Source organism: Polypterus senegalus, chromosome 13 (genome assembly GCF_016835505.1).
Source record: "Polypterus senegalus isolate Bchr_013 chromosome 13, ASM1683550v1, whole genome shotgun sequence".
Taxonomy (NCBI): Eukaryota; Metazoa; Chordata; class Cladistia; order Polypteriformes; family Polypteridae; genus Polypterus; species Polypterus senegalus.
Window position 1 is genome coordinate 4,975,148 of NC_053166.1, and position 26,019 is coordinate 5,001,166.

Genomic DNA, 26,019 nt, shown 5'->3' on the forward strand with positions numbered 1-26,019 from the left:
TATGTAGGTGGGGTGCTACATTGATACAGGAACCATCCTGCAGGAAAGACTCGCCAGACTGCTTCAGCTTGCGCACCTTCATCACATCCTTCAGAACAGACTGACCAACTGTAGGTAGAAATGAAACACTGAAAGGTCACATGACTCAATAAAATAAAAATATATAAGAGATAAAAGCCACATGTACACTTTGCAGACTATCCATGGGCCTATAGAAATTTTCAAATTAGCAGAGACTGATCTGCTTATGCTATGATGTGACCAGCCAAACGGTATACAGACGTGAAACAAGGTGTGCTGTGCTCAACTGGAAGTCATCTTATTAAACTAAACCAGCGTGAAAGCCGACCACTGAAAAGACACACATGCCGATGTCCGTCTGGGTATCGATTAGCTTAGGCTGTGCTCAGTGATTAAAAATGTAGAATCCTAAAGCACGTCACAGAGTGTGGCGTTACGTACACCTGCTGGAATAAACGACCTCTCTTCAGCTAAACACACAAGAATTTAGTAAACGTGTGTCTCTCTGGTGAATTGTGCCATTTCAATGTGGCCGTGTCACGGTGTTTGTTTTTTCTTGTCGCCTTAGGGAGTCGACTCTGTCAAAAAGCAGGGCCTACTAAAGACCAAGAAGTACCTCGTGGGTCCAAAAGCCACACAAACTCAGAGTTCCACCAGTCACCAGTACACTGTAAAAAATAATGTGTTAAATGTACTTAACAAAAAAAATAAAAATTAAAGGCAACAAATTACAAGCAATATTTTTGAGTAGATTTAATTTATTAATTTACTCAAATCTACCTGTAGTACTAGGGTGTTGTACCGTGCTTTTGGACCCACAAGGTACTTCTTTCCGGTTTTCTGCTGCAGGTGCCGTGTTTTGTAAATGTCTCTTACGGTGTTTCAAGTTGAATATGTTACAAGTTCTAAAGGTCTGGACGTGAATATGCTGTATAACGCAGAACTTTACAGTCCAGCTTGACTTGTTATTTTTTTGGCACCTGCAACAAAGTGATACGAGAAAACTCTGGTGCAGTTTAAGAACTTGTCATCAAAGAGACGACAACACACTCATGGGGGAACCTCGACACTCGATCAACTGCTTCTGTAAAACAAACCATTTCAAGCGGACTCCTCTCTGCTCAAAGCACAAAACACAAGATGATCTACAATTGTGGCAATTAAGGTCTCTAAATATTGAATATTTTTTTGCACCTCGGTACAAGAAGAGTCTGTTAGTGATGAGGCCTACTGCATGAAGAGGACCAACCTGGGTAGGGTGACGAAGACAACCCAGGACAGCATATCAGCACACATTCAGCACTAACCATCAAAAACACACACACACGCATCTCCCTATCGCCTAACAGACTGAGAACATGAACACTGCACATGGCTAGAGCCCAGAATGGGGCTCAACACTTCAGAACTCATCAATCTACCACTATAATGTAACATGACGTAACTTGACCTTCAACTGATGGAAACAGCCAGGCGTACAAAGACAAGGAAGTGGTTGGAGGGCTCTTCACACCAAAGTTCCCAAAACAGAGCCAAAAAGGTGAACAAAACTGAACTATATCTAATTATTTAAGTCCCACTCAACCACCTTTAGGGCAGTGAGTGGCACCGCGGTCTTCATGTGCTCGTCATGTTCGGGTCCATTGGCCTACTAAGCCTGAAGACAAGCACTAGTGGCTCTAAGTTACTCTACAATGTCCGAGTGAAATACAAAGAATGAATCAATGACCAATCGCAACTCCTAACGTCTTAATAGTTCTGGTAACTTCTACACAAATCCCTGGTGGACAGAAACTCCCATTCACATCCAACGGCAAGGACTGGTCCAGTTATTCAAATACAATCCATCTGAACGATGGCGGGGACACGGTTTCTTACCTTTCAGGGGTTTGTTGCGAGGTCGACTTTTCCCAATACCTTTTCCCTTCCCCTTTTCTAGCATGGCATTCCCAAAGTTTGATCCCAGATGCCCATGCTCCTTCGACTTAACCTGAAGCTGCTCTTCTGTGTCACTCAGGTCTGACAGGTCACTGTTACTGCTCGAGTCCGAGTCATGTCTGGATGCCACACTACGCTCATCAAGGGCAAATTTGTGATGCATCTGGTTAAAGAGCAGTCTGGACTCCAATGGAGCAGAGGTTGGTTTGAAACTTGAAAAACTGAGATGCTGCATTGCAGACTCTTGTGAAGGGTTAACGAGAGAACAGCCACCTTCTTGCCCAGGTCCACAAATTCTGTTGTCAATGGGACCAACCTCAGTTGGGCTAGAAGACAGTGTAGGCATTTCTAAAGCCTGTGACAGGGTGGCTTCAGATGAACTGGTTTCACAGGTAGTTCCTAAGATGGTGGGCCTTTGTATAGAAACTGCCGTGGTACCAGAGGAAAAGGCCAAAAATGGAGAAGACACAAGGCCCCTAGAAGCATTAGCAAGGGAAAAAAGATTGTTCTTATTTTCACCATGTACAGTGGAACTGTCTGCAGATAACATGGAGGCCTTGGGAGGCCAAATAGAGGTAGCTGGTGGACGAACGATAACAGAAGTTGTAGTTGAGGCCGGAGTGCTGGTTGAGGGCTGAGCTGATGGAAGTCCACTAAACGGGCTGTGAGTAAGCTTTTCAGCAAAGGCCAGAAATGGGTTGGAGGGTTCTTCACGAGATAGCTTAGGCGGCTGTAAAAAGAGATTTTCATGCGGTTCTTTAGGTTTAGCACCACTTACAAGCCCCGAACTACTCCCAGGAAATGCAGGAGTGAGTTTAGGCATAGCATCTGGGTTGAACAGTTTTCCCAAATCCGCCCCATTTCCTGTTGGTTTCGAGTCTTGTCTTGTCGAGTCTTTGGAGGGAGCCATTACTGCTCCACCAAATAAGCTGCTCTTCGGTGACTCTGGGGCCGCAGACTTAAATAAGTTCAAAGCTGGTGGCTCTTTTGCAAGGCTTTCAGAAATGGAGGTGAAATAGTTGCTCTGGGGCACATTTTGTGCCATGCACTGGAAGAATATATTATTTGAGGAGTCACTGTCCTTGCTAGATTCTTCTGTGCCACTGTTGAACTGGAAGCCAAAAGGCTTACTTTCCTGGCCAGTTGATCCATTAGTCTGAGCCCGCACCTCCCCAAAGGCTGGCACAGACACAGGCTGACTTGGGGACATCTGAAAGCCCGTTGCTGCAATTACTGGGTTTTTAGGACTCTGCAAGAATAAGACACTTGAAATTAATAACCTGATCAGGAAGACACAACCTGCATGAAACTCTGACAAAGAGCACAACAACAATAAAAGTGTTTTCTAGTCAGCCATAACAGAACAATACAATCCTAACGCTGGTAAAAGGTTGAACAACATTCAATAGGATTTGTGTAGTCACTTGGATGGGTCTTCCCTTTCTAGCCCACACACAGCCTTCCTGGTGAACGGAAACACAAGCATGGATCTGCACTCTGATTTCACGTGGGGCTCGACTGCGGCAAGAGCACACGACGGGACAACGTCTGCAGTCCTGTCAGCTGTCTGAGAGCCGGAGAGTGAAGTCACGCAAGGTCTGACTCGTGCATTTACTTTGGCTGTGCCTTAATCAAAATTATATATATATATATATATATAGACATATGTAACTTTACAATCACTATCTGAACATAAGCAGTAATGCAACCACAAAGGCTTTGATTTTGACACTCCTTTAGCAGTAGTAGGGATCACAATTTCCCAGTGTGCAAAGCCACCATACAACACGAGGACGCTCTCCAGTGCCATGACAGACATGAACAGATTAAAATACACGCTTCTCCTTCTAGCCATCTCCCGTTATACGAATGACGTACTGCCTCCTGAACACGTCTGGATTTCTTATGTTTTTAGACTTGGCGCTCCAAACATTTTTCAATCATTTGTGAATTCTACTTTGTGACATTTTAGGAATCTAATAATAATAATACAGTCATCCCTCCTCGATCGCGGGGGTTAAGTTCCAGGACCCTCCCATTAAAGGTGAAAATCCTCGAAGTAAACACCATACGTTTATCTGGTTATTTTGATATATTTGAAGCCCTTATAAACTCTCCCACACTCATTTCCCGCACAGTTATACAGCGTAAACCTTTGTATTCTCTTAGATATTAGGTAAGACTCGTTGAAATTATGTATGTAAACACACAGTTTATATACAGTAAAACCTAAATAGTATTATTTTAAAGATATCCAGCGTCTCCGATATTACATGTGTTACAGCCATTACAACAAACAGGCCGCCAGCAATAAATACGTACAATGCAAAAAAAATTGTATATAGTAAAATGTATGTACAGTGACACTAAACGTACGTACAGTGCATCCAGAAAGTATTCCCAGTGCATCATCACTTTTTCCACATTTTCTTATGTTACAGCCTTATTCCAAAATGGATTAAATTCATTTTTTTTCCTCAGAATTCTACACACAACACCCCATAATGACAACGTGAAAAAAGTTTACTTGAGGATTTTGCTAATTTTTAAAAAATAAAAAAAACTGAGAAATCATGTCCATAAGTATTCCCAGCCTTTGCCATGAAGCTCCAAATTGAGCTCAGGTGCCTCCTGTGTCTCCTGATCATCCTTGAGATGTTTAATTGGAGTCCACCTGTGGTCAATTCAGTTGACTGGACATGATTTGAGAGGCACACACCTGTCTGTAGAAGGTCCCACAGTTGACAGTTCATGTCAGAGCACAAACCAAGCATGAAGTCAAAGGAATTGTCTGGAGACCTCCGAGACAGGATTGTCTCCAGGCACAAATCTGAGGAACGTTACAGAAAAACGTCTGCTGCTTTGAAGGTCCCAATGAGCACAGTGGCCTCTATCATCCGTAAGTGGAAGAAGTTTGAAACCACCAGGACTCTTCTTAGAGCTGGCCGGCCATCTAAACTGAGCGATCGGGGGAGAAGGGCCTTAGTCAGGGAGGTGACCAAGAACCCGATGGTCACTCTGTCAGAGCTCCAGAGGTCCTCTGTGAAGAGAGGAGAACCTTCCAGAAGGACAACCATCTCTGCAGCAATCCACCAATCAGGCCTGTATGGTCGAGTGGCCAGACGGAAGCCACTCCTTAGTAAAAGGCACATGGCAGCCCGCCTGGAGTTTGGCAAAAGGCACCTGAAGGACTCTCAGACCATGAGAAACAAAATTCTCTGGTCTGATGAGACAAAGATTGAACTCTTTGGTGTGAATGCCAGGCGTCACGTTTGGAGGAAACCAGGCACCGCTCATCACCAGGCCAATACCATCCCTACAGTGAAGCATGGTGGTGGCAGCATCAGGAACTGGGAGACTAGTTAGGATAAAAGGAAAGATGACTGCAGCAATGTACAGAGACATCCTGGATGAAAACCTGCTCCAGAGCGCTCTTGACCTCAGACTGGGGCGACGGTTCATCTTTCAGCAGAACAACTACCCTAAGCACACGGCCAAGATATCAAAGGAGTGGCTTCAGGACAACTCTGTGAATGTCCTTGAGTGGCCCCGCCAGAGCAGAGCCCAGACTTGAATCGATTGAACATCTCTGGAGAGATCTTAAAATGGCTGAGCACCGACGCTTCCCATCCAACCTGATGGAGCTTGAGAGGTGCTGCAAAGAGGAATGGGCGAAACTGGCCAAGGATAGGTGTGCCAAGCTTGTGGCATCATATTCAAAAAGACTTGAGGCTGGAACTGCTGCCAAAGGTGCGTCGACAAAGTATTGAGCAAAGGCTGTGAATACTTATGGACATGGGATTTCTCAGTTTTTTTATTTTTAATAAATTTGCAAAAACCTCAAGTAAACTTTTTTCACGTTGTCATTATGGGGTGTTGTGTGTAGAATTCTGAGGAAAAAAATGATTTTAATCCATTTTGGAATAAGGCTGTTAACATAACAAAATGTGGAAAAAAGTGATGTGCTGTGAATACTTTCCGGATGCACTGTACATTGTGGCGGATGGCTGGGGGTGGTACCCAGCCGGGACCCCTAGGAGGACCGGAGGAGGGCTTGGAAGCCCAACACTGTAGGAGCCCGTGGTCACTGCCAGGGGGCACCCCAATGCCTTGGGAGCCCTGGACCTCAGCACTTCCGCCACACCAGAAAGTGCTGGGGGGGAAGAGGAGCAGGGACACCCAGAGGACTTTCGGCTACACAGCTGGTGCTTCCGCCACATGGGGGTGTGTCGACGGAGGCTCCTCAGGAAGAACCTGGAGCCCATCCGGGGGTGCATAAAAGGGGCTGCCTCCCTCCAATCGTCAGCAAGAGTCGGGTGGAAGAGGACGGAGCTCGGAGGAGAGGAGTGGAGGCGGTCTGAAGACTGAAAGGCATGTGTTGGCCAGCACTGAAAGGGGCGATTGGTGCGGAGGCACTGGGTTTGTGCGCTATAATTCTGTACATAGTAGACTAATACTGTACATAACAGACGTGTGTGGTGAACCAACGTGTCTAACTGTCTGTGTTTGGGCTGTACCCCACAACATGTACTAAGTACTGTATGTAGAAAATGAATTAGAGTTACTTGATGACGACTTGTCCGATATTGAGAAGTTTAATTTTACTGCATAACAAAGGAGAGCATTACAGCTCTTCTAAAGGAGCCTCTTCAGACAACTGCAGCACTGTCGTCATTCTTCTTCCAGCAGTCTTCAATCCAAATCCCTAAAGCAGATTCCATCTGGACTACCACCTTATTACGTCCACTTACAACACGTCTTGCACCCTTGGTTAGAGGACACTACGGTCGTAGATCTTATATTCTTTTCCTCCTTTTTTAAATAAAAAGAATCGTGGACTCTCTGATGCCGTAATGGCGTTCTGCAGCGGTGTAGCTGTTCCCTTCCTTCAACATATCCAAAACTTTTACCTTTTCGACAATCGTCAGCATCTTCCATTGGCGCTTGGGCACAGCCCCGAAGCAGTAGCAGGAGCAGATTGTTTTGGAGCCATAAAGAAGGGCTTGACTACGCACAAAGATAAACAGAACAGTTAACTCTTTACACAGCAAAACATGCTGAATGAGAGAGACGAGACTTCCTGGTTAATGCAGCAGAATTGAATCCGGCGCTCCGTCACTGAGCCAATCAGCACACAGGAACTTAACTGCGTGCTCTGATTGGGTAGCTTCTCAGCCATCCACCAATAGCGTCCCTTTTATTAAATCAACTGGGCAAACCAACTGAGAAAGCATGTACCAGAAGAAAAAAGACCCATTGTCTGCAGAAACTCGCATTATATATTTAGATATGCTTCCATATAAAATCCACGATAATGAAGCCGCGAAAGTCGAAGCGCGATATAGCGAGCGATTACTGTACTACATTTTACTTAATAGGCTCCTTTCTTAACACTCAAGGACACCTTACAATGAAATTGAACAATAGTAATCTATACTAATAAAAGGCAAAGCCCTCGCCGACTGACTGACTGACTCACTTATCACTAATTCTCCAACTTCCCGTGTAGGTAGAAAGAAATTTGGCAGCTCATTCCTTACAGCTTACTTACAAAAGTTAAGCAGGTTTCATTTCGAAATTCTACGCATAACGGTCATAACAGTCGACAACGTCTGCCATGTTGAACTTTCTTATTTCTGGCCCCATCTTCACGAAATTTGGTAGGCTGCTTCCCTGCGCTAACCAAAACCAATGTACGTACTTATTTCGGTGGTATGACGCTACTGTCGGCCGCCATATTGAACTTTCCAACGGTCTTTGTTACTTATGGGCCCATCTTCAAGAAATTTGGTACACGGGTTCCCAACACTAACTGAATCCTACTTACGTACATATATACGTCCATAGCCTGCAGCTCGGTCACCGTGTGAGGCAACGTTGGGTCCCCCATCCCAACACCTCCCAAGTTGTTGGCTGCCTGCCTATATAAGGCCGTCCGTCGCTCCAGTCTCTACATTCCCTTCCTTGCTTCGCCACAGGGATTCACATCTCCCTGCTGATAACTACAGCCTTTTTATTTAATCCACGGCTTCTCCGCTGTTTTATTGTTCATTTATTACGATTATAGTTATTGTGTAGTTATTTTAGACTTACTTTACATTGTTCAGGTACCCATTTCCTTTATCATTCCAACTGTACCCCCATTAACATGTCTATCGAGGTGATCACCATCGATCAAAGAACTGTCACTTACCAAGTGGTTTCCATGCCCAGAGATGGCGCCTGCCTTTTCCATTCTCTGTGTTACATATTGCACGGCCATATCAGGCTCACTCTTGATATCCATTGTGTCTCATGTATTGAATGACTGGACAGGTTCAAGGTGTGGACTGATGACGGTACAGGAGATAATTAGACTACACAGGAGCACTAGAAGAGTCAAATGCTTAAGCCCTTCACCTGTGGATCTGCATGTGAGTTGATGGCTGCCGCTGAATTGTTTGGTTGTTGCTTTCAAGTGTACCGAAATGGCCGAATATTTTAAACCTTTGGACAACCGCCAATGCCTCTTAAACATCTTAGATTGACAGGTGACGATTTGAGTAGTGGACACTTTGATGTTTATGAATGTTTAAACTCTCAAAAGCTGGATGTGAAGTTATCGATGAAACTGGTTGTATACTTACAACGCTTGACAGATGCCGCATGTCACTTCAACACAACAAGTCCTACAAATACTGTCGTCATTGAAACAAACCATGAAACTCAAACCGATTACGACAGCAGCAATCTAAGCTGTGAGATTTGAGACAAGATTACTGTTCACATGGCCGACTGTACGTTACATGCTCAAGAGTAAGATCAGCGCACAGCTTGGTCAGATTACAACCGGAGGGCCGAACTCACAACGTGGTATACAAAGAGATCCTTAACCAATAATTATTGGTATATTTTTACACTCAGTTTAAAAAGGTTTAATTTTCTTCTTAATAAAAATTTTAAGGCAGTACTTTGCCGATGCGAAGCACGGGTATTTTGCTAGTAAGATATAAAAATAAAGAGGACGATAAAATCAAGTAGCAATAAGGTACAGAGGTAGTAGCGACCATCAAAGATAACAGGCAGTAACCTTGATCAACTCATGAGTGGTAGGCCAGTGTGAAGAGATACGTTTGAGGACAGTTTTAAAGTGAGTTATTGAGTCAAGCTGCCGGGTACGAGAGGAGAGAGAATTCCCAAGTTGAGGAGCACTGTGAGCGAACACTCGAGCTCCACAGAACAGAGTTTGACGTGTGGTACAAAAGGCAGAGCTGCAGAGGACCACCTGAGGGAGGATGTGGAGAGCTTTAAATGTTAAGAGCAGGATGCTGTGTTGAAGTTGGGAGAGAACAGGTGTGATGTGTTCAGTGGACTGAGAACAGCAGGTTACTATCCTGGCAGCAGAATACTGAATAAGCTGTAAGCGTTGGATATGTTTTTGTGGGATGCCAGCTAGAATGGCACTACAGTAATCTGTCTGTGAGGTGACTTGGGCATTAACTGATACTTCAGTACTGTGTTGGGTAAGAACAGGACGATGTGGAAGAAGGTGGTCTGAGAAACATTACTTATATGGGAGGAAAAAGCGAGGGTACTGTCTAGAATGACACCCAGGCTCTTAACCTGGGAAGAGATGTTTGTGTTAATGTTGTTACCGTATACAGTGACATACAAGTCGAAAAATCAACCATAAAATCAGACCCCAACTTATACTCCTGTTCAAAAATGCGACACTTACATTATTTTTTTTTTTTTACATCCTCTTGCCTCCTCTAATCTCGCACCAGTTTCTCAGGTGCCATCTAATTTTGCTGCACAGTTGCCAATTTCTTTTGCTACTTCTCCATGAGAGAACTTATCCGCGAGTACGTACAGTAATTGAAATACAACGGTTAACCTTAGCGAGAACAGATTTAGAACCAATGAGGTTATTTCATCTACTGTATGTTAAAGCCACAGAAAACCTAAGATTTGAGGTACAGTCTATGACTTAAAAATCCTAACCTTGACAACAGATATGGTGTGATAAGAGAAATGACTGGGACATGAACATTTAGTAGCAGGCCGACAAGGCAAATGACTAGGCCAGCATGTCTAGTATCTATGAGGTGTGATCAAGAAATATGGTGTTTAAACAGTAAAAGACACGTTGCCATCAAGCCCCCTCAAAACACGTAACCCATCATTCCTGCCACTTTCTGAAGCAGTCCTCTTTTGTGAGTGTCTTTAGCTTCCTCGATGTCCTGAATTGATTCAAAATGTTTACCTTTCACGGTCATTTTGACTTTGGGGGAAGAACCAGAAGTCGCATGGTGCCAGATCCAGTGAATAAGGTTTTATTTGACAGAAACCAGAAGTGATGTGTGACAAAGAGTGTTGATGAGGATGAAATCGTTTGCCCATTTCTCAGTTCGTTTTCCACACACATCATTTCTTAAACGCTCTAATAGGTCCTTATAATATTCCGACTTCACCGTAGTGTGGGAGTGAAGGGATACGTCATCATTTCTTAAAAAGCTGGAATCTGAAGTGGCACAATCGCGCAGCTCCAATGAAATTGACAAACACTGTTGCTTGTTTGACTGTCAAAATGTGTGGAACAAACTTCACACTCACTTGCCTCACGTTCAAATCTGCTGTTAAAATGTTTTGAAAGGAACCATAAGGGATGTTCAGATCCTCAGGAATTTCCCTAATAGTCAATCTCCTGTCTGATCAAATCATTTTGCTAACTCAACGTTCTCTTGGGCTTTTGATGTTGAAGGACGTCCTGAGCTCTCCTCGTCTTCAACTGATTCACATGTCCTGTACGAAATCACTCGAGCACATAAACCGTCTTCATGGTCGCTGCAGCATCACCATAAGCTAAAGTTAAGATTTTGTGTGTTTCTGCAGTTCATGTTAATGTGTTGTTCGTGATCCACGATTTACAGCCCACTTAACAACACGCCATCTCTCAATCGACTGACAAATTGAAATTCGTCACACACTGCCAGTAAGGTTTGACGCACCGCTTCTTGTACTGAAGACCCCTGCCTTTCTGTTAGCTGGTGCTCGGCAGCAGCATTCGCGGTATTTTTTGATCACAGCTCGTAATTATCCCAGACATCTGTTGATGTGGGGGTCTTCACTGAGCAAACCATAAGGCCGGAGTTGTACTTCACGCGACGCATGCTGCAGCGGACGCTCCTGTTACGCAAGCGTTGTACTGTTTATACTTGCGCACGTACTTTACGTATATCTGGAAGAATCCACCAGGTGGCAGTGTGAGATATTATCACGGTGAAAACAGGTTCGGCTTCTCTGTGTTGTGAATTGCCTAGAATACCTATTAAATTCCGATAACACCTTACCGCAATATCTCTGAAAAGGATGTTTATTGATTAAATCCATAAATCCAGGGATGTATGTGTCCATTCCAGGAAGCATTGGGCACGAGTGAGAAACAGTCCCTTGACGAGTCCTCAGCTCATCGCAAGGTGAATACAAGCACACACATACACTAGCGTCATTTTAGCGGCACCAAATCCCCAAATCTGCTTATCTTTGGAAGGAAACCGGAGCACAGTGTGGAATACCAGCAACGTAACTCCCTGCAAGACAGCAGTGCTATCGCTCTGCCACCGTGACACCCCCATGTGTGTAATTATTAACAGTATTCATTATTTAAACGAAATTATATGTAAAATGTAACATACACATTTTAATGCATTTCATCATGAAAGTGATATCAAGTATAAATCTAAAGATTCTAAATGTGCAGAGAGTTGGAATATCAGACATTTCATTTGTTCTGTTTGACGATCTATTACTGCTTTCCACTGCTGAAGCAAAATGCTGACATACAGATGCATTCGTGGTGCTTTTATATTCAAGCGTCGCATATTCCCGATCGTAATGACACGATACATTTTAAAAGTCTCACATACCATCTTTTGTGCCGTCTATTTTTTTTTTTTGCAACTTCACATTGGCTACATAATGTATAGCGCTGTATTTGAGCCATTCATCAAACAGCAAAGCGCGCACATCGATCCCCGAAGGATCTCCAGAGAGGTTTGCTGTCACATGTAGATAGTAAACAGAGACTCGGACGTCACGTTCCGACTTTTTGCTGGTACTGCAACTTGCGCACGCGTCGCGTTAATTTCTGAGGACCTGCTCAGAGGACGCGTGAAATGAATGCTGGGAACGCGTGGCAGCCATGATGCGGGCGCGTACGCGTTCTGAGCGTGAAGTATAAATGAGCCCTAATGGTGCATTTTCCAAAGTAAACAGGAGAAAAACTGAAAGGATTAAAAAAACACACTAAGATAACTAAATACACAACACAGCAGAAATCATCTGAAAACGGAGGTAAAGGTGAACCAACAGGGCACAGGAGAGCACTGATCAAGTGTCCGATTGTATTAAACACACGTGAGGCGCTGCGTGTGCCCGTCAGCCGGCGTTTCTCGTTCGAGCCAACGAGGAGGACTTAACGTGTATATTTATTTAAAAACAGAGACTTTTAAAAGGGCGCAAGATATTAAAACAAACAGTCCAAATTTCAATAAACAGCAGCCTACTCGTAACACACACACTCAATAAGGGCTACAGGTAGTGGCTGCTTATAAAATGCAATCAGCCATTTTACGTGAAGATTTCGAGCCTGGAAAGCCAGCATATTTATTTTCTTCTGCGGTGTCGCAGGTCCTGAGCAGATTCTCAGGCGGAGCGCACATTCACATGTCATTGTTACTGATTTGTTTTCTTGTATTCTTTTCATACTCATTTTCACTGATGGGCCTTTGTTATACGCAGTAGTTCCTGCTGTAAACATGTCATACTTACTTATCTTGTATGTGCTCTTAAAGGAGTTCTCCGCCCAAACATTATATTCTTTTATGTGTGGAGTATCCTTTGTGTGCTGTCGTGAAGTGAGAAAAATCTGGCATCATGTATTTGTGGAGAAAGGACATAAAATGTTTATAAGGAAGGGAACCCAATACTAATGAAAGCTGGACAACGACAAACAACTGAAATCACAATAGAAGTTGAATATGTCGCGGTGCTCGGTGCTCTTCTCACATGTACAGCGGACACAAAGCCAGATTTAGTCCAGAGGCCCAGCATCTTAAGACAAGACAAGTTAAGGACAACGTGCACGGTTTCTGTGTGCCATTGTCAGCATGACACTGGATCCTCTTTGCCTTGTCTGGAATGCTGTGATTCACCAAAGATGGGGTCTGCAGTCTAAAGCCTCCGAACATTGCCTGGCACACCTTGGAAGCCGACGGACGGATGGGAGAGAACGTCATCTGATCCTGAAAAGCCTTCCAGCGCAGCAACAAAAATGGCAGACTGTCTGCATTGAGCTCCCACTTCAGTAATAGTCTTGTCAAGGCTTCCTCATCTGTAACGCCATGTAAATCGTCATTAAAGAAAGCCAAGTTATTTCTCCTATGTGATTTCTTACCGCTGTATCACTACGGGAGAGGTATCGCCTTTTAATATCAAATCTATTTAGTCATGCCACAATTTAAAAAGAACTAGCACCCCTGCTGGATAGAACACCACAAAAAACATCCACAGAAAAATGAAGAAAAAAATGAAAAGTTTGCCCAGCTGTGTGCTCAAAATGTGCAGAATGTCTGCTTTTTTGCTAAGCTTTTGATTACAAGTTATTTCTGGAATAAAGAGCACAAATCATAAAAAGGAAAGTAAAGCCTCAAGGGAGTCACTTTTTAAAATGAAGACCAGCCTCTCCCCCTTCATTCAGTTTTCAACAAGTCTTTCCCATGATGCTTTAGTTTACGGTTTATGAATCGCAATGTTTATTCCAGAAATAACTATTTAACATTATTTTAGTACATGACTAGATATGTGACATCATTCATAGCTGTCCTGTGTTAGTCACTATTGGATCCTGTCTGACCAGAAACTGTCACGTGACACAAGACCACCTTCTTGGCCAGCACTATAAACCACATGGGGTATTTTGGTGTGATCGATTCCTATAACGGAATACTCTTGTACTCAGCGGCAAGATCAGTAACATGAACGCCACGCTCATACTTTTCAATAATTTCTTTTTTTTTTTACTTCAATTTCAATTTTCTGCAAAACTTTCTTCTCACCACTCTTCACTTGCTTAGAAGCCACGGCTAACTGCAAACGCACACGAAATACTGTAGAGCACAAAGAGGTCACAGATAAAGCACGCACGTCTGACTGAGAGCAATGAACAGGGAGCGGCTCAACACGTGCTTAAATACAGTAATCTGCCTGTACGAACCGGAAGGGAAATGAAACAGAGCACAAAGAGTTCACAGGGAAAGCACGCATGTGCAAGCAGGCACGTCTGACCGAGAACAATGCAACACGTGCGGAAATCATCAGCGGACACAAACGGAAAGGGAAACTGGCTTGTTCGTATACCGAGTGAGTGGATGTGAACCTAGGCAAAAGATTGGTGAAATTTTTGGTTGTAAACTGAGTTGTTCGTGAACCGAGATGTTCGTGAACTGAGGTTCCACTGTACTCCTCAACCAACAGCCTCACAAATACATCAATAAAAGCAAACAATCCTTAGTGAAATGATGGAAAATGATCAGAAAAAAGTCCAATAAGTCCACAGGTCAGGTTGGGGAGCATACACTGGTACAGCGTCCTGTCGCACCCACCACACGCCGAAACCGCTCAGGATCCTGGTTACCAAAACCGGCAGACACCCGGTGCAGAAGCCCAGAAATGACCCTCTATCTGTCGCAGCTAAGTGTTAAGTGGGCAACCCCTTGGCCTGGTCCAGCCGTGACTCAGATCACCCTCAGGGAATTGCGCCACATGGCCGTACTGTTGTGACGCTCACATGCAATGCAGGTCATGTGCCTAATTCTGGACCCCTACAGCAACACAAAGTCAAACCAGCAGTGCCCAAGGACCCTCTTAAGAGACTCGCATGAATGCCCAGGAGATCATTAAAGGCCTGGATGTTGGTTGTTATCAGGACCCTCGCCATCCCAGACACTCAGATTCCTCACTCAGTCTCTCGAGCGCCCCGATCAGAGCCTCCATCGACTCCGTGAAGATCACAGCATCATCAGCAAAGTCAAGATCAGTGAATCTCTCTTCACCAGCAGATACCCACAGCCGCTGGACCTCACAACCCCGCCCAGCACCCAGTCCATACAAGCATTGAGCAGAATGGACCCCTGATGGACCCAACGCAGAGGTTCTGCCTCCACTCTGCACAGCCCTCCCTCCCAGTACCAATAGTAATTCTTATTCTTCTTCTTATTATTATTAATACTTCTACACTTCTGACTTTTCTAATGTCTGTTACATAGAAACTAAGAAATGTGACAAACGAGAAGAGACCACTCAGTCCATCAAGCCGGTCTCTTTAGCTCTTCACTGCTGCTTTTCCTTTCTCACCACCACTGCACTTAAATTCCTTAGCATTACATTTTTTCCTCCAAAAAAAGCAATTTTTATTAAATCACATCTTTCTACTGTAAAACATGCAAAACACCAAAAGTACAAAGTCAGAAGTGTAGAAAGTCTAATAACACCACGAAGAGCACCCTGCACATGTGTGAGATACACGAGTGTCACTTTCAAATTCCCAGAATCCCTTTCTGTTTCAGTTTCACTGCCTGAAGACAGACTCACCTCACCATCACTGCGGATGACAAGCGTTTCTTGAGGCTTGGAGAAGATGCGTCTACATCTCTGCCCAGGTACCACTCGCGCCAGCCGCTTACGCAGGACATGCCCGTACCACTGCCTGAGTGACACTCTGGTCTAACACGACGGAGGTTAATATTTGCTGCTCCTGCCGAGACTCCTCCCCTTACTGTCAATGCCGATTTCCTATTGGTCCTTTGCCATTGTTAAGATTTACTCCTGCAGACTGACACACACAATCAGATTAGACTCGGGCTCATTTAAACACAAGAAACAAGAGGTGCAGGCGAACCATGAGACGAATGATCCACCTGACCACTGCCACGACGCTAACGGGGGCCTGAAACGGTCCTGCTTCACCACACCGGACACGCGCCTGTCTGGTGACTCTAAGTAGCACTGGTTATGTTTATGACTGACAGTGATGTGTCACTGCATTTTGCCGTAAGAAGTTCACTGAGCTCAGCACATGTGACGTCACTATTAGTGTTGTGCATAAAAAAAGGCCCCTTGAGCATTCCTAATTGTGGCGCACACGTTGCCATTTTGAGGGGGCACTGTGTGGCAATAAAGCTGCAGTGACCGTTCTCCTCCAGCACTGTACGTATCTCCACCTACTATATGAAGTGCGAGAATTAAATCAAACTCCCACACAGCAAGACAGCTGAACTATTTACGGAGCAGCGTGCATTCCAGACCGAGTCCATCTTTTGTTTTTGTAACCCACATTAGTCAACGCACAAAAACAAATCGGGGAAATTAAGAGAACTCTTTGAAAAAGGAAAACGTTTATCCTTGGGAGGGACAGAAAGGTCACAGGCAGAGATCTCTCAAGGAATGGGACCCAGTGGTGAAGACGGCATGTGAAGTTGTGACACAAAGTTCAGGAGAAGAGAATGAGAGTCAAACTAAAAGAAAAACAGGAAGAGCTCTTTGAAAGAGAAGTGGGATGATTTCGGGTTATTCTTTGACATTTAGAAAGAGAAGGACAAGTCTAGATATGGCAAAGGAGGATTCATTAAACAACAAATATATTGTGAAGATTTGAAACCACGCAGTACTCCAGTACCTATAGTGCAGTGGAGTTCAAGAGTGAAATTCTGGACTACAATATTTTGAAATATTAAGCATTATAAAACATAACTCATTCAGAAAATGGTTTGCAAACAAGAATAACCAACCCCAACACCCCAAGGCAGCCACGCGAGTGAGGAGGGCCCCGCAGCCTGATGAGACTTTCTTGGTTTTGCGCTAATAAACCGGTGCCAAAAGTAAACTCTGATACTTAGCATGATGGGAGAAGTCGCAAAATCAACGGAATGTTCAAGCAAATTATAGGAAAAAAAAAACGATCTAAATCTGTTAAGTAGTTCTCTTGTGAAAAGCGGAAGGACACACAAATGGGTCTGAAAAACAAAAAGAAATTTCGTGCTTGGACCACCAAATTTTTAAAGCCACTTCTCAGTGAGCACCTATGGGCTAAGGGTAACCTACGTTTCAAATTTCAAGTCCCGAGTCCTCATGGGCCAGGAGATTTTGTGATGAGCGAGTCCGAGGGATTTAGCTTTTATAGATACATACAGTAGATATATTACTAGCGGTCCCCCACTTCTCCGGGTACATAGTGGTGCAACAGAACAAACTTTAAAAATGAATTAAAAAAAAAAACGTAATTCAGGCCAAGCGGAAGGCAGGCATGGCACGCTCTAATGTCGAACGTTGCCCCATATCTGATGGTGTTCAGCTCTGACGAGAGAGTGCCGCCCCATGTGGCCATGATGTCTCTGGCCGTGATCAGCTACCCTCTAAAACACATGGAGCTCTGATCTCTCTACTCCTTAATCTGTAGATGATAATGTCTGCTGAACAAACAGGTATCAGTCGCTAGCTCAGCAGAGGCGAGGTGCACTCCAACACGCGGCGTCAGGCAGAGCGACTCAAACAGAGGCTGGCAAGAGAGTGAGGAGGTAAAGTTCAAAATTACATATGAAAGGGTCTGTTTAAAAAAAATAAAACTTCACCAAGATTCATTATACTTTTAGTGTGTTTTTCTGTTTGTGTGTATACTGGGGGGTTGAGCCCCCTAGTGACTTTTGTGCCCAACCCCCAGGTGCGGCGTAACTCAACCTTCAGCTACCTAAATCGACTAAATACAAATACTGGTGTTATGAAGAGATCTTTTTTTTTTTTTTTGAATAGTTTGTTCTTGTGAAAGAAAGTTGACTCGATCAAAAATAAAAACCATGACTTTCCTGATATTTTAGTTTATAATTTAAAAACAGAATACGAATCTGAAAATCTAACATCACATTACAGTTTGATAAATTCTAAAAAGAATAATACCAAACATAAGTAGGTTTTAATACACTATATATAAATATATATATATATATATATATATACATATATACATACATATACATATATATACATATATACATATATACATATACATATACACATATACATATATACATATACATATATACATATATACACACACATATATATGTGCTGAGCTTACTCTTACTCAATGACGACAGTATTTGTAGGACTTGTGTTGAAGTGACATTCGGTATCTGTCAAGCGTTGTAAGCACACAATCGGTTTCATTGATAAAATCACATCCAGCTTTTGAGAGTTTAAACATTCATAAACATCAAAGTGTCCACTACTGAAATCGTCACCTGTCAATCTAAGATGTTTAAGAGGCATTGGCGGTTGTCAAAAGGTGTAAAATATTTGGCCATTCCGGTACACTTGAAAGTGACAACCGAACAATTCAGCGGCAGCCATCAACTCGCATGCAGATCCACAGGTGAAGGGCTTAAGCATTTCACTCTTCTAGTGCTCCTGTGTAGTCTAATTATCTCCTGTACGTCATCAGTCCACACCTTGAACCTGAATTAGTGATGAGCGAGTGAGTGAGGGTTTTGCCTTCTATCTATACTAATAAAAGGCAAAGCCCTCACTCACTCACTCACTCACTGACTCACTCACTGACTCACTCACTGACTCGTCGCTAATTCTCCAACTTCCCGTGTAGGTAGAAAGCTGACATTTGGCAGGCTCATTCCTTACAGCTTACTTACAAAAGTTGGGCAGGCTTCATTTCAAAATTCTGTGCGTAATGGTCATAACTGGAAGCTATTTTTCTCCATATACTGTAATGGAGTTGAGCTCGAAAGCCGTGGGGGGCGGAGTTTCGTGTGACATCACGCATCCCACGTAATCATGTGAATTGACTGTCAACGCAGTACATAGAAAACCAGGAAGAGCTCCAAAAAGCGCTGAAGAAAACATGCATTATATAATTGAGAAGGCAGCGAAACAATAAGAAGCGAGCGACTGACATATACTACCATATTCATGAGTGCTGCTACTTCGGAAACAAAGCACGATGTAAACCTAAACTTTAAATTAAGTTCATAGACAGGCTGCGCTGGTGTTTGTCATGCCCACGGGTATCGGGATACAAGTTTAATGAGAGGACGCAGGATATAAACGAGAGTTTTGATCATTTTGTAACCAAGTTAAAATTGCAGGTGAGGGGCTGTGGTTATGCAAATTCCAAGAGACTGTGTTTGTGGGGGATTGACAGTTGAGGCGGGTGGGGGAGTCACGTCATCATCTCCCCTCCCATTCACCTCATTTCGCTCTGAGCTGAGCTCCGCGGCTAACGCATCGCAGTGTTCACGACTTTGTGACGCTGCCACCAAATACTCACAGAAAAATCCACAAGTTAATACACACGCTGTCTCTAGAGTTTCTCCACACTGAATCCTCCAGGCATTACTTACAAAAGGTTACATTGACAATCATGTGATTTTTAAAATGTTTCCTTTTCTTAGCACAAGCACAGCTGAGAAGGTTCAATGCATGTGTTCCATAACGTGTTAAAAAATCACGCCTTTAATCACAAGCAAAGGGGAACTTCTTTCAATGCACGATTTCCTGGTACACCGATTACTTTGATCAGCGCTTAATGATTCATTTTACCCTCACACCACCTTGGTTTGAGAAGTATGAAAAAATATGAGGTTAACACAGAAAAACAGATCACCAATTGAAGCTTTATGAAAAATCGATTCGCCATCAATAATTGTTTTGGTAAAGCCATCCTCCTTCCATTTTATAATTTTTCCGCCACTAGCCATGATTAAATGAATGGTAAAGCAAGAGCGAGGCAAGGGTGACTTATTTAGGCAGGCAGGCAGGCAGGCAACAGCTCAATAGCTCAAATTTGAATATACGTAGGTTCTATTTAGTCGCCAGAAATATCTTTGTTAGGAATGGAAGTTGAATTTAGTTTTTAAATTTCTATGGTAAAGAAAAAGTTATGCAATGATGACTACATTTAACTATAAAAAGTCAAAACTTGCATATATAAAGTCATTCGCGAATAAATAAAGTCAAAACTTAAAATATATAAAGTCAGCGTTGGAATATCCATCCATTTCCCAACATGTTGAATCTGACCACAGGGTCACGGGGGTTTGCTGGCGCCAATCCCAGCCAACACTGGGCGCAAGGCAGGAACCAATCCTGGGCAGGGCACATGCATCATTTTCCAAACATTAACCGAACAGTTTTTTCATTTATTTTTCTGAATACGTTTTTGTTAACTTAGTTCAGTTCAGAGTCGTTTCAATCAATAGATTTTGACTTTATATATTCAGGAATGAGTTTATAAATTCTGATGCCGACTTTATATATTCACAAAATCAATTTATTTGCCTGTTTGGCACCCCATAGTATATATATGTGTGTGTATATATGTATGTGTATATATATATATATATATATATATATATATATATATATATATATATATGCCAGCAACACTCATTACAATGACAAACGCAATTACATTGCAAATCATGTTACATTAATATTAAAATGTTTCCTTTTCTTTTTACAAACCGGATTCCAAGAAAGTTGGGACACTAAACAAATTGTGAATAAAAACTGAATGCAATGATGTGGAGATGGCAAATGTCAATATTTTATTTGTAATAGAACGTAGATGACAGATCAACGTTTAATCCGAGTAAATGTATCATTTTAAAGGAAAAATATGTTGATTCAAAATTTCACGTCCAAATAGTTGGTACAAGTAGCAATAAGAGGCTGGAAAAAGTAAATTTGAGCATAACGAAGAGCTGGAAGACCAATAAACACACTAATTAGGTCAATTGGCAACATGATTGGGTATAAAAAGAGCTTCTCAGAGTGGCAGTGTCTCTCAGAAGCCAAGATGGGTAGAGGATCACCAATTCCCACAATGTTGCGCAGAAAGATAGTGGAGCAATATCAGAAAGGTGTTACCCAGCGAAAATTGCAAAGACTTTGCATCTATCATCATCAACTGTGCATAACATCATCCGAAGATTCAGAGAATCTGGAACAATCTCTGTGCGTAAGGGTCAAGGCCGTAAAACCATACTGGATGCCCGTGATCTCCGGGCCATTAAACGACACTGCACCACAAACAGGAATGCTACTGTAAAGGAAATCACAGAATGGGCTCAGGAATACTTCCAGAAACCATTGTCAGTGAACACAATCTCACCGTGCCATCCGTCTTGCCAGCTGAAACTCTACAGTGCAAAGAAGAAGCCATTTCTAAGCAAGATCCACAAGCTCAGGCGTTGTCACTGGGCCAGGGATCATTTAAAATGGAGTGTGGCAAAATGGAAGACTGTTCTGTGGTCAGGCGAGTCACGATTCAAGTTCTTTTGGAAATCTGGGACGCCATGTCATCCGGACCAAAGAGGACAAGGACAACCCAAGTTGTTATCAACGCTCAGTTCAGAAGCCTGCATCTCTGATGGTATGGGGTTGCATGAGTGCGTGTGGCATGGGCAGCTTGCATGTCTGGAAAGGCACCATCAATGCAGAAAAATATCTTCAGGTTCTAGAACAACATGTGCTCCCATCCAGGCGTCATCTCTTTCAGGGAAGACCCTGCATTTTTCAACAAGATAATGCCAGACCACATTCTGCATCAATCACAACATCATGGCTGCGTAGGAGAAGGATCCGGGTACTGAAATGGCCAGTCTGCAGTCCAGATCTTTCACCTATAGAGAACATTTGGCGCATCATAAAGAGGAAGGTGCGACAAAGAAGGCCCAAGACGATTGAACAGTTAGAGGCCTGTATTAGACAAGAATGGGAGAGCATTCCTATTTCTAAACTTGACAAACTGGTCTCCTCGGTCCCCAGACGTCTGTTGAGTGTTGTAAGAAGAAGGGGAGATGCCACACAGTGCTGAAAATGGCCTTGTCCCAACTTTTTTGGGATTTGTTGACACCATGAAATTCTGAATCAACATATTTTTCCCTTAAAATGATACATTTTCTCAGTTTAAACTTTTGTTCCGTGATTTATGTTCTATTCTGAATAAAATATTAGAAGTTGGCACCTCCACATCATTGCATTCAGTTTTTATTCACGATTTGTATAGTGTCCCAACTTTTTTGGAATCCGGTTTGTACTTCTCCACTGCCAAGCGCGGGTATTTTGCGATAGACAGACAGACAGACAGACAGACAGACAGACAGACAGACAGACAGACAGACAGATAGATCGATAGATAGATATGATAACAACACTCATATCAAAGACAAAACAATTACATTAACAATCATGTTACGCTATTTTTAAAATTTTTCCTTTTCTTTTTCATTACTTCTTTAACACACTACTTCTCCGCTGCGAAGCGCGGGTATTCTGCTAGTTAGTATATATTATTTATGAGGTCTGTGATACGGTTTGCATATTAGCAGTTGGAGATCCACAAAGGGAGAAAATGAATCACGTATCATAAAGTAGTTTTTATTCCTGAGCTTTCAACCCCTACCAGGGGTCTTCATCAGAGGATAATGCTTAGACAGACAAGAATCAAAGTCAATATATAGCAATACCTTACAGGTTGGGTGGCTAGGTCCGTGTGTTTTTGAGGTTGTTGGGAGTAAAGTCTTGTTTATTAAGAATAAGTTCTTCTTAAGTTTGTATATGCTGGATTTATGTCCAAGTGTCTGTTGATGGCGTTCTCATTTGATAACCAGGATTCAGCCAGCTCTCTAGCACTTTTATTATTGGCTTTAAATTTTACTTGTACATCGTCCCAATTAAATGTATGTCCTGTTGATTTAGTATGCTTATAGATCAATGACAGTGCGTCCTTTCTTCTGACGGCGTTGCAGTGTTCCTGTATACGTGTTGCGATTGCAGTTCGTGCTCAGCGGTATACATAGGACAAACTTCAAAAAGAATCGCAACACGTATACAGGAACAAATCATACAAGGGACGCTATTGGCGGCTGGCTGAGAAGCTACCCAATCAGAGCACGTATTACGTATTAGATAAAACTCCTCAATGATATAGTACTACATACTTCCCACACGGTGCTTCGCATACTTAAAAGCCTGAACAGCACGTATTGATCTTTGAGAGTTTCTGACATTCTCTGCTCCTGATGCACACTCCTTTGAAGAGTACCCTGAAAGTCGGAGCTGGGAATGACATCGTGCCTGAGCTAAACATTTGGAAAAAAAACAATATAGACGTCTTCAGGAAAACCTCTGTTGTGCTCGCTCTTTCAGAATTCAGCCAACTGCTGAGCAGCACGCTACACGGCATTTTAAGCATCCAGAGAAGAGAGAAGTGGACAGCACTATGTGGCCGACTGATTCAAAGAGACACAGACAGACAGCAGCACTACAGCATTCACTGAAATGAGGTGGATGTCGCCATTTTGGATTGATGTCATGATCTGAAGTCAGACAAACCAGGACTTGACAGACCAGCCCAGAGTTTCCAAGTTCTGGGGGCAAACCTGTTGAAAGCTCTGACTAGGAACTCGGAAATTCCAACTTCCCAGTTTAAACGGAGCACAGCGAAGGTAGAGGAGTCAGCTGGATCTGGTTACTGACCTTCACAACGCCCAGTCAAGTGGAGGTGGCACACTGTTACAAATACTTGGGGGTCCACATCAATGACAGGCACAACTGGCTTCATAACACTGACAAACCACAGTGGAGAAGAAAGCGCGGGCGGAGCAGACTCTTTATTTATCAAGCAGGCCGCACTCACTAATGTATGTCGTGACATCCTTCAGTTCCACAAAGCTATCTATGATGGCCAGTTTTGAAATTCTTTTAATCCTTGTGTGTATTTGTTATATGCTGTTTACTGAACTTTGGTAAACTTGTCCATTGGGCTCACAAAGGTTTACGCTTTTCCACTTTCCCTTTCACTCCTTTCTGCAAGGAGTTTAAATAAGAGTGCCAAGCACCGAGTCACACTGGCAACAGCCCAGCAGCAGCAAAGGGCACACAAGTGATTTGTTTTTTCCCCCCAAAAGGAAAGAGAGAACTGCAGGTTATACTGGGTGGCTCCACCAGCGTTACCTACCCAGTAAACGGGGTTGGGGATTCTAGAGTGGTACAATTACCCAGCAGCCCATGCTACACTGCTCTCAATGGCAGTCCCCTGGGTTAATGGAGGAAGGATGGTGCCAAACGTCCACTATTCGCTGCTCTGGCCTAACATGCCGCTTTGTACCCACTATGCCAGTGCCTTCAACCCTGGAGGATACTGTCTCAGCTTCATGCAGAGGGTGTCAAGACGTTCATTTTCTTCAAAAGCAGCACAGCAATCTGTCATCTGAAGCTCTTCACAGAGCCAGTCAGGAGCCACAGCTAAAGGGTCAACAAGGCAGCAAGTACAAAGGCGGCCATTATCTGAGCAATGCTTGTAGTCAGATGGTAACTCCGAATGCTTTTGCACTACAGAAGCCGTTTATTATTCTACTGAAGTGCAAATGTTTGGTGTGAATATTTAGCAAACTCTTTTAAACAGCTAAAAAGAAAAACCCTAAAGACAGGACAGGTACCTGACTGTGTATCGGCCCTCGGACTTTAGTTTGGTTTGAAGTGTTTAGATTTGTGCAATGAAAAATGAATATCTCAAGAGCGTCCTTTCACAATATAAACATTTCTTTTCACAAAAATGTCATACTGTGGGAATATCGCATCATTACGCCTGAATTACAAAGTCCATTGTGTTTTGGGCTAAATGCTCTGTCTCTGGAGTCACACACTGCAGTTTTAAAATATATATTTATACAGACCTGACACCCCAAACTGTGTGACCAACTGCCAACACACTACAACACGGGTGGGGAAAAAAGCATCGGGGCAGAGAGCTGCGCATCAGCGACAAACGCTTACAATCTGTCAGGACTGAAAGACAAAATGTGTCCAGCGTGTCATCTGTACAACGTCAAGTGTCACCGTCTGCAGAATGACGAAACGTGTAATACATGAACTGCACCCTAATGGTCATCTGCCCCTTTGTGTTAATTTAGCCCCAAAAAAGAGTCCAATAGGCAGGAGTGTGCAAAGCCTTAGGCACTGGAGGTTAGGTGGTCACGATGTCTCCTGGATTAACGTTAAATAAAACAGGCACCTTTTAGAGTCCCACACATTGCTTTTTGCAAAAAAAAAAAAAATGAAGTAATGCAATAAAATATTTGAATGTCAGCAACAGCATTTCTTTCTACAGAACATTTTTATTTGTACCAAACTAGGGGGCTTCGCTTGTCAACCCCTGTGTTTGGTTAATCGGATATACAAAGGAAACCTTGGTTTGCGAGCATAATTCGTTCCGGAAACGTGCTCGCAATCCAAAACACTCGTATATCAAAGCGAATTTCCCCATAAGAAATAATGGAAATTCAGATGATTCGTTCCACAACCCAAAACTATTCGTATAAAAAGGATTAATACAAAATATAAAGTAAAATACATAATACAAATTAACCTGCAATTTACCTTTAAAAAGAATCATGGCTGGTGTGAGTTTCTAAACTCATGTGGAATTCCACCCAACGGGACGACACGCTGAAGAGCGTCCCAAAGCAATCGCAGTCTCCCAGCGCTGTAGCAGTTCGCCGTATAAGCGCATCCAAAAAGATCAAGGAACATTATTAAAGATCCCGCTGCAATAAATAACAGCGCTGTTGCTGTTTCAAACTGAATAAACTGGTGTTTATTCAGCTGGTAAAGTACTGAGACTCAGCTTCGTGTTTTGGGGAGCAAGATGAGGACTCGCACTTCACAGCGCACACACACACACAGTCACAATGCTGTAGGAAACAGAGAGAAGCGCTGGGCGAGCAAGAATAGGAGAGAGAGAGAAAGAGACGCGATGAGGGAGCGAGATAGAGAGAGAGAGAGAGAGAGAGAGAGAGAGAACCACCATCAGCTCAGTTGTGATCACATGACGCTCAGCAGACAAAGTGTATCCATACTACTCGTATTGCAAGACATCGCTCGTTTATCAAGTCAAAATTTATTAAAAATTTTTGCTCGTCTTGCAAAACACTCGTAAACCAAGTTACT

At 43.1% G+C, this 26,019-nt stretch overlaps 1 protein-coding gene across 1 annotated transcript in view; it reads right to left on the minus strand.

Annotated features, from left to right (window-relative positions):
- Positions 1-4: 4 nt before the first annotated feature.
- LOC120542670 (lysine-specific demethylase 3B-like) overlaps positions 5-26,019 on the minus strand; it is a gene marked incomplete at its 3' end in the record, with an annotated part of 65,348 nt that continues 39,333 nt past the window's right edge. Inside the window, exons 8-9 of the mRNA XM_039775275.1 lie at positions 1,900-3,208; positions 5-108 (exon numbers count right to left, since the gene is read on the minus strand). Coding sequence (XP_039631209.1) covers positions 5-108; positions 1,900-3,208 — 1,413 coding nt within the window. The remainder of the gene's footprint in view (positions 109-1,899; positions 3,209-26,019) is intronic.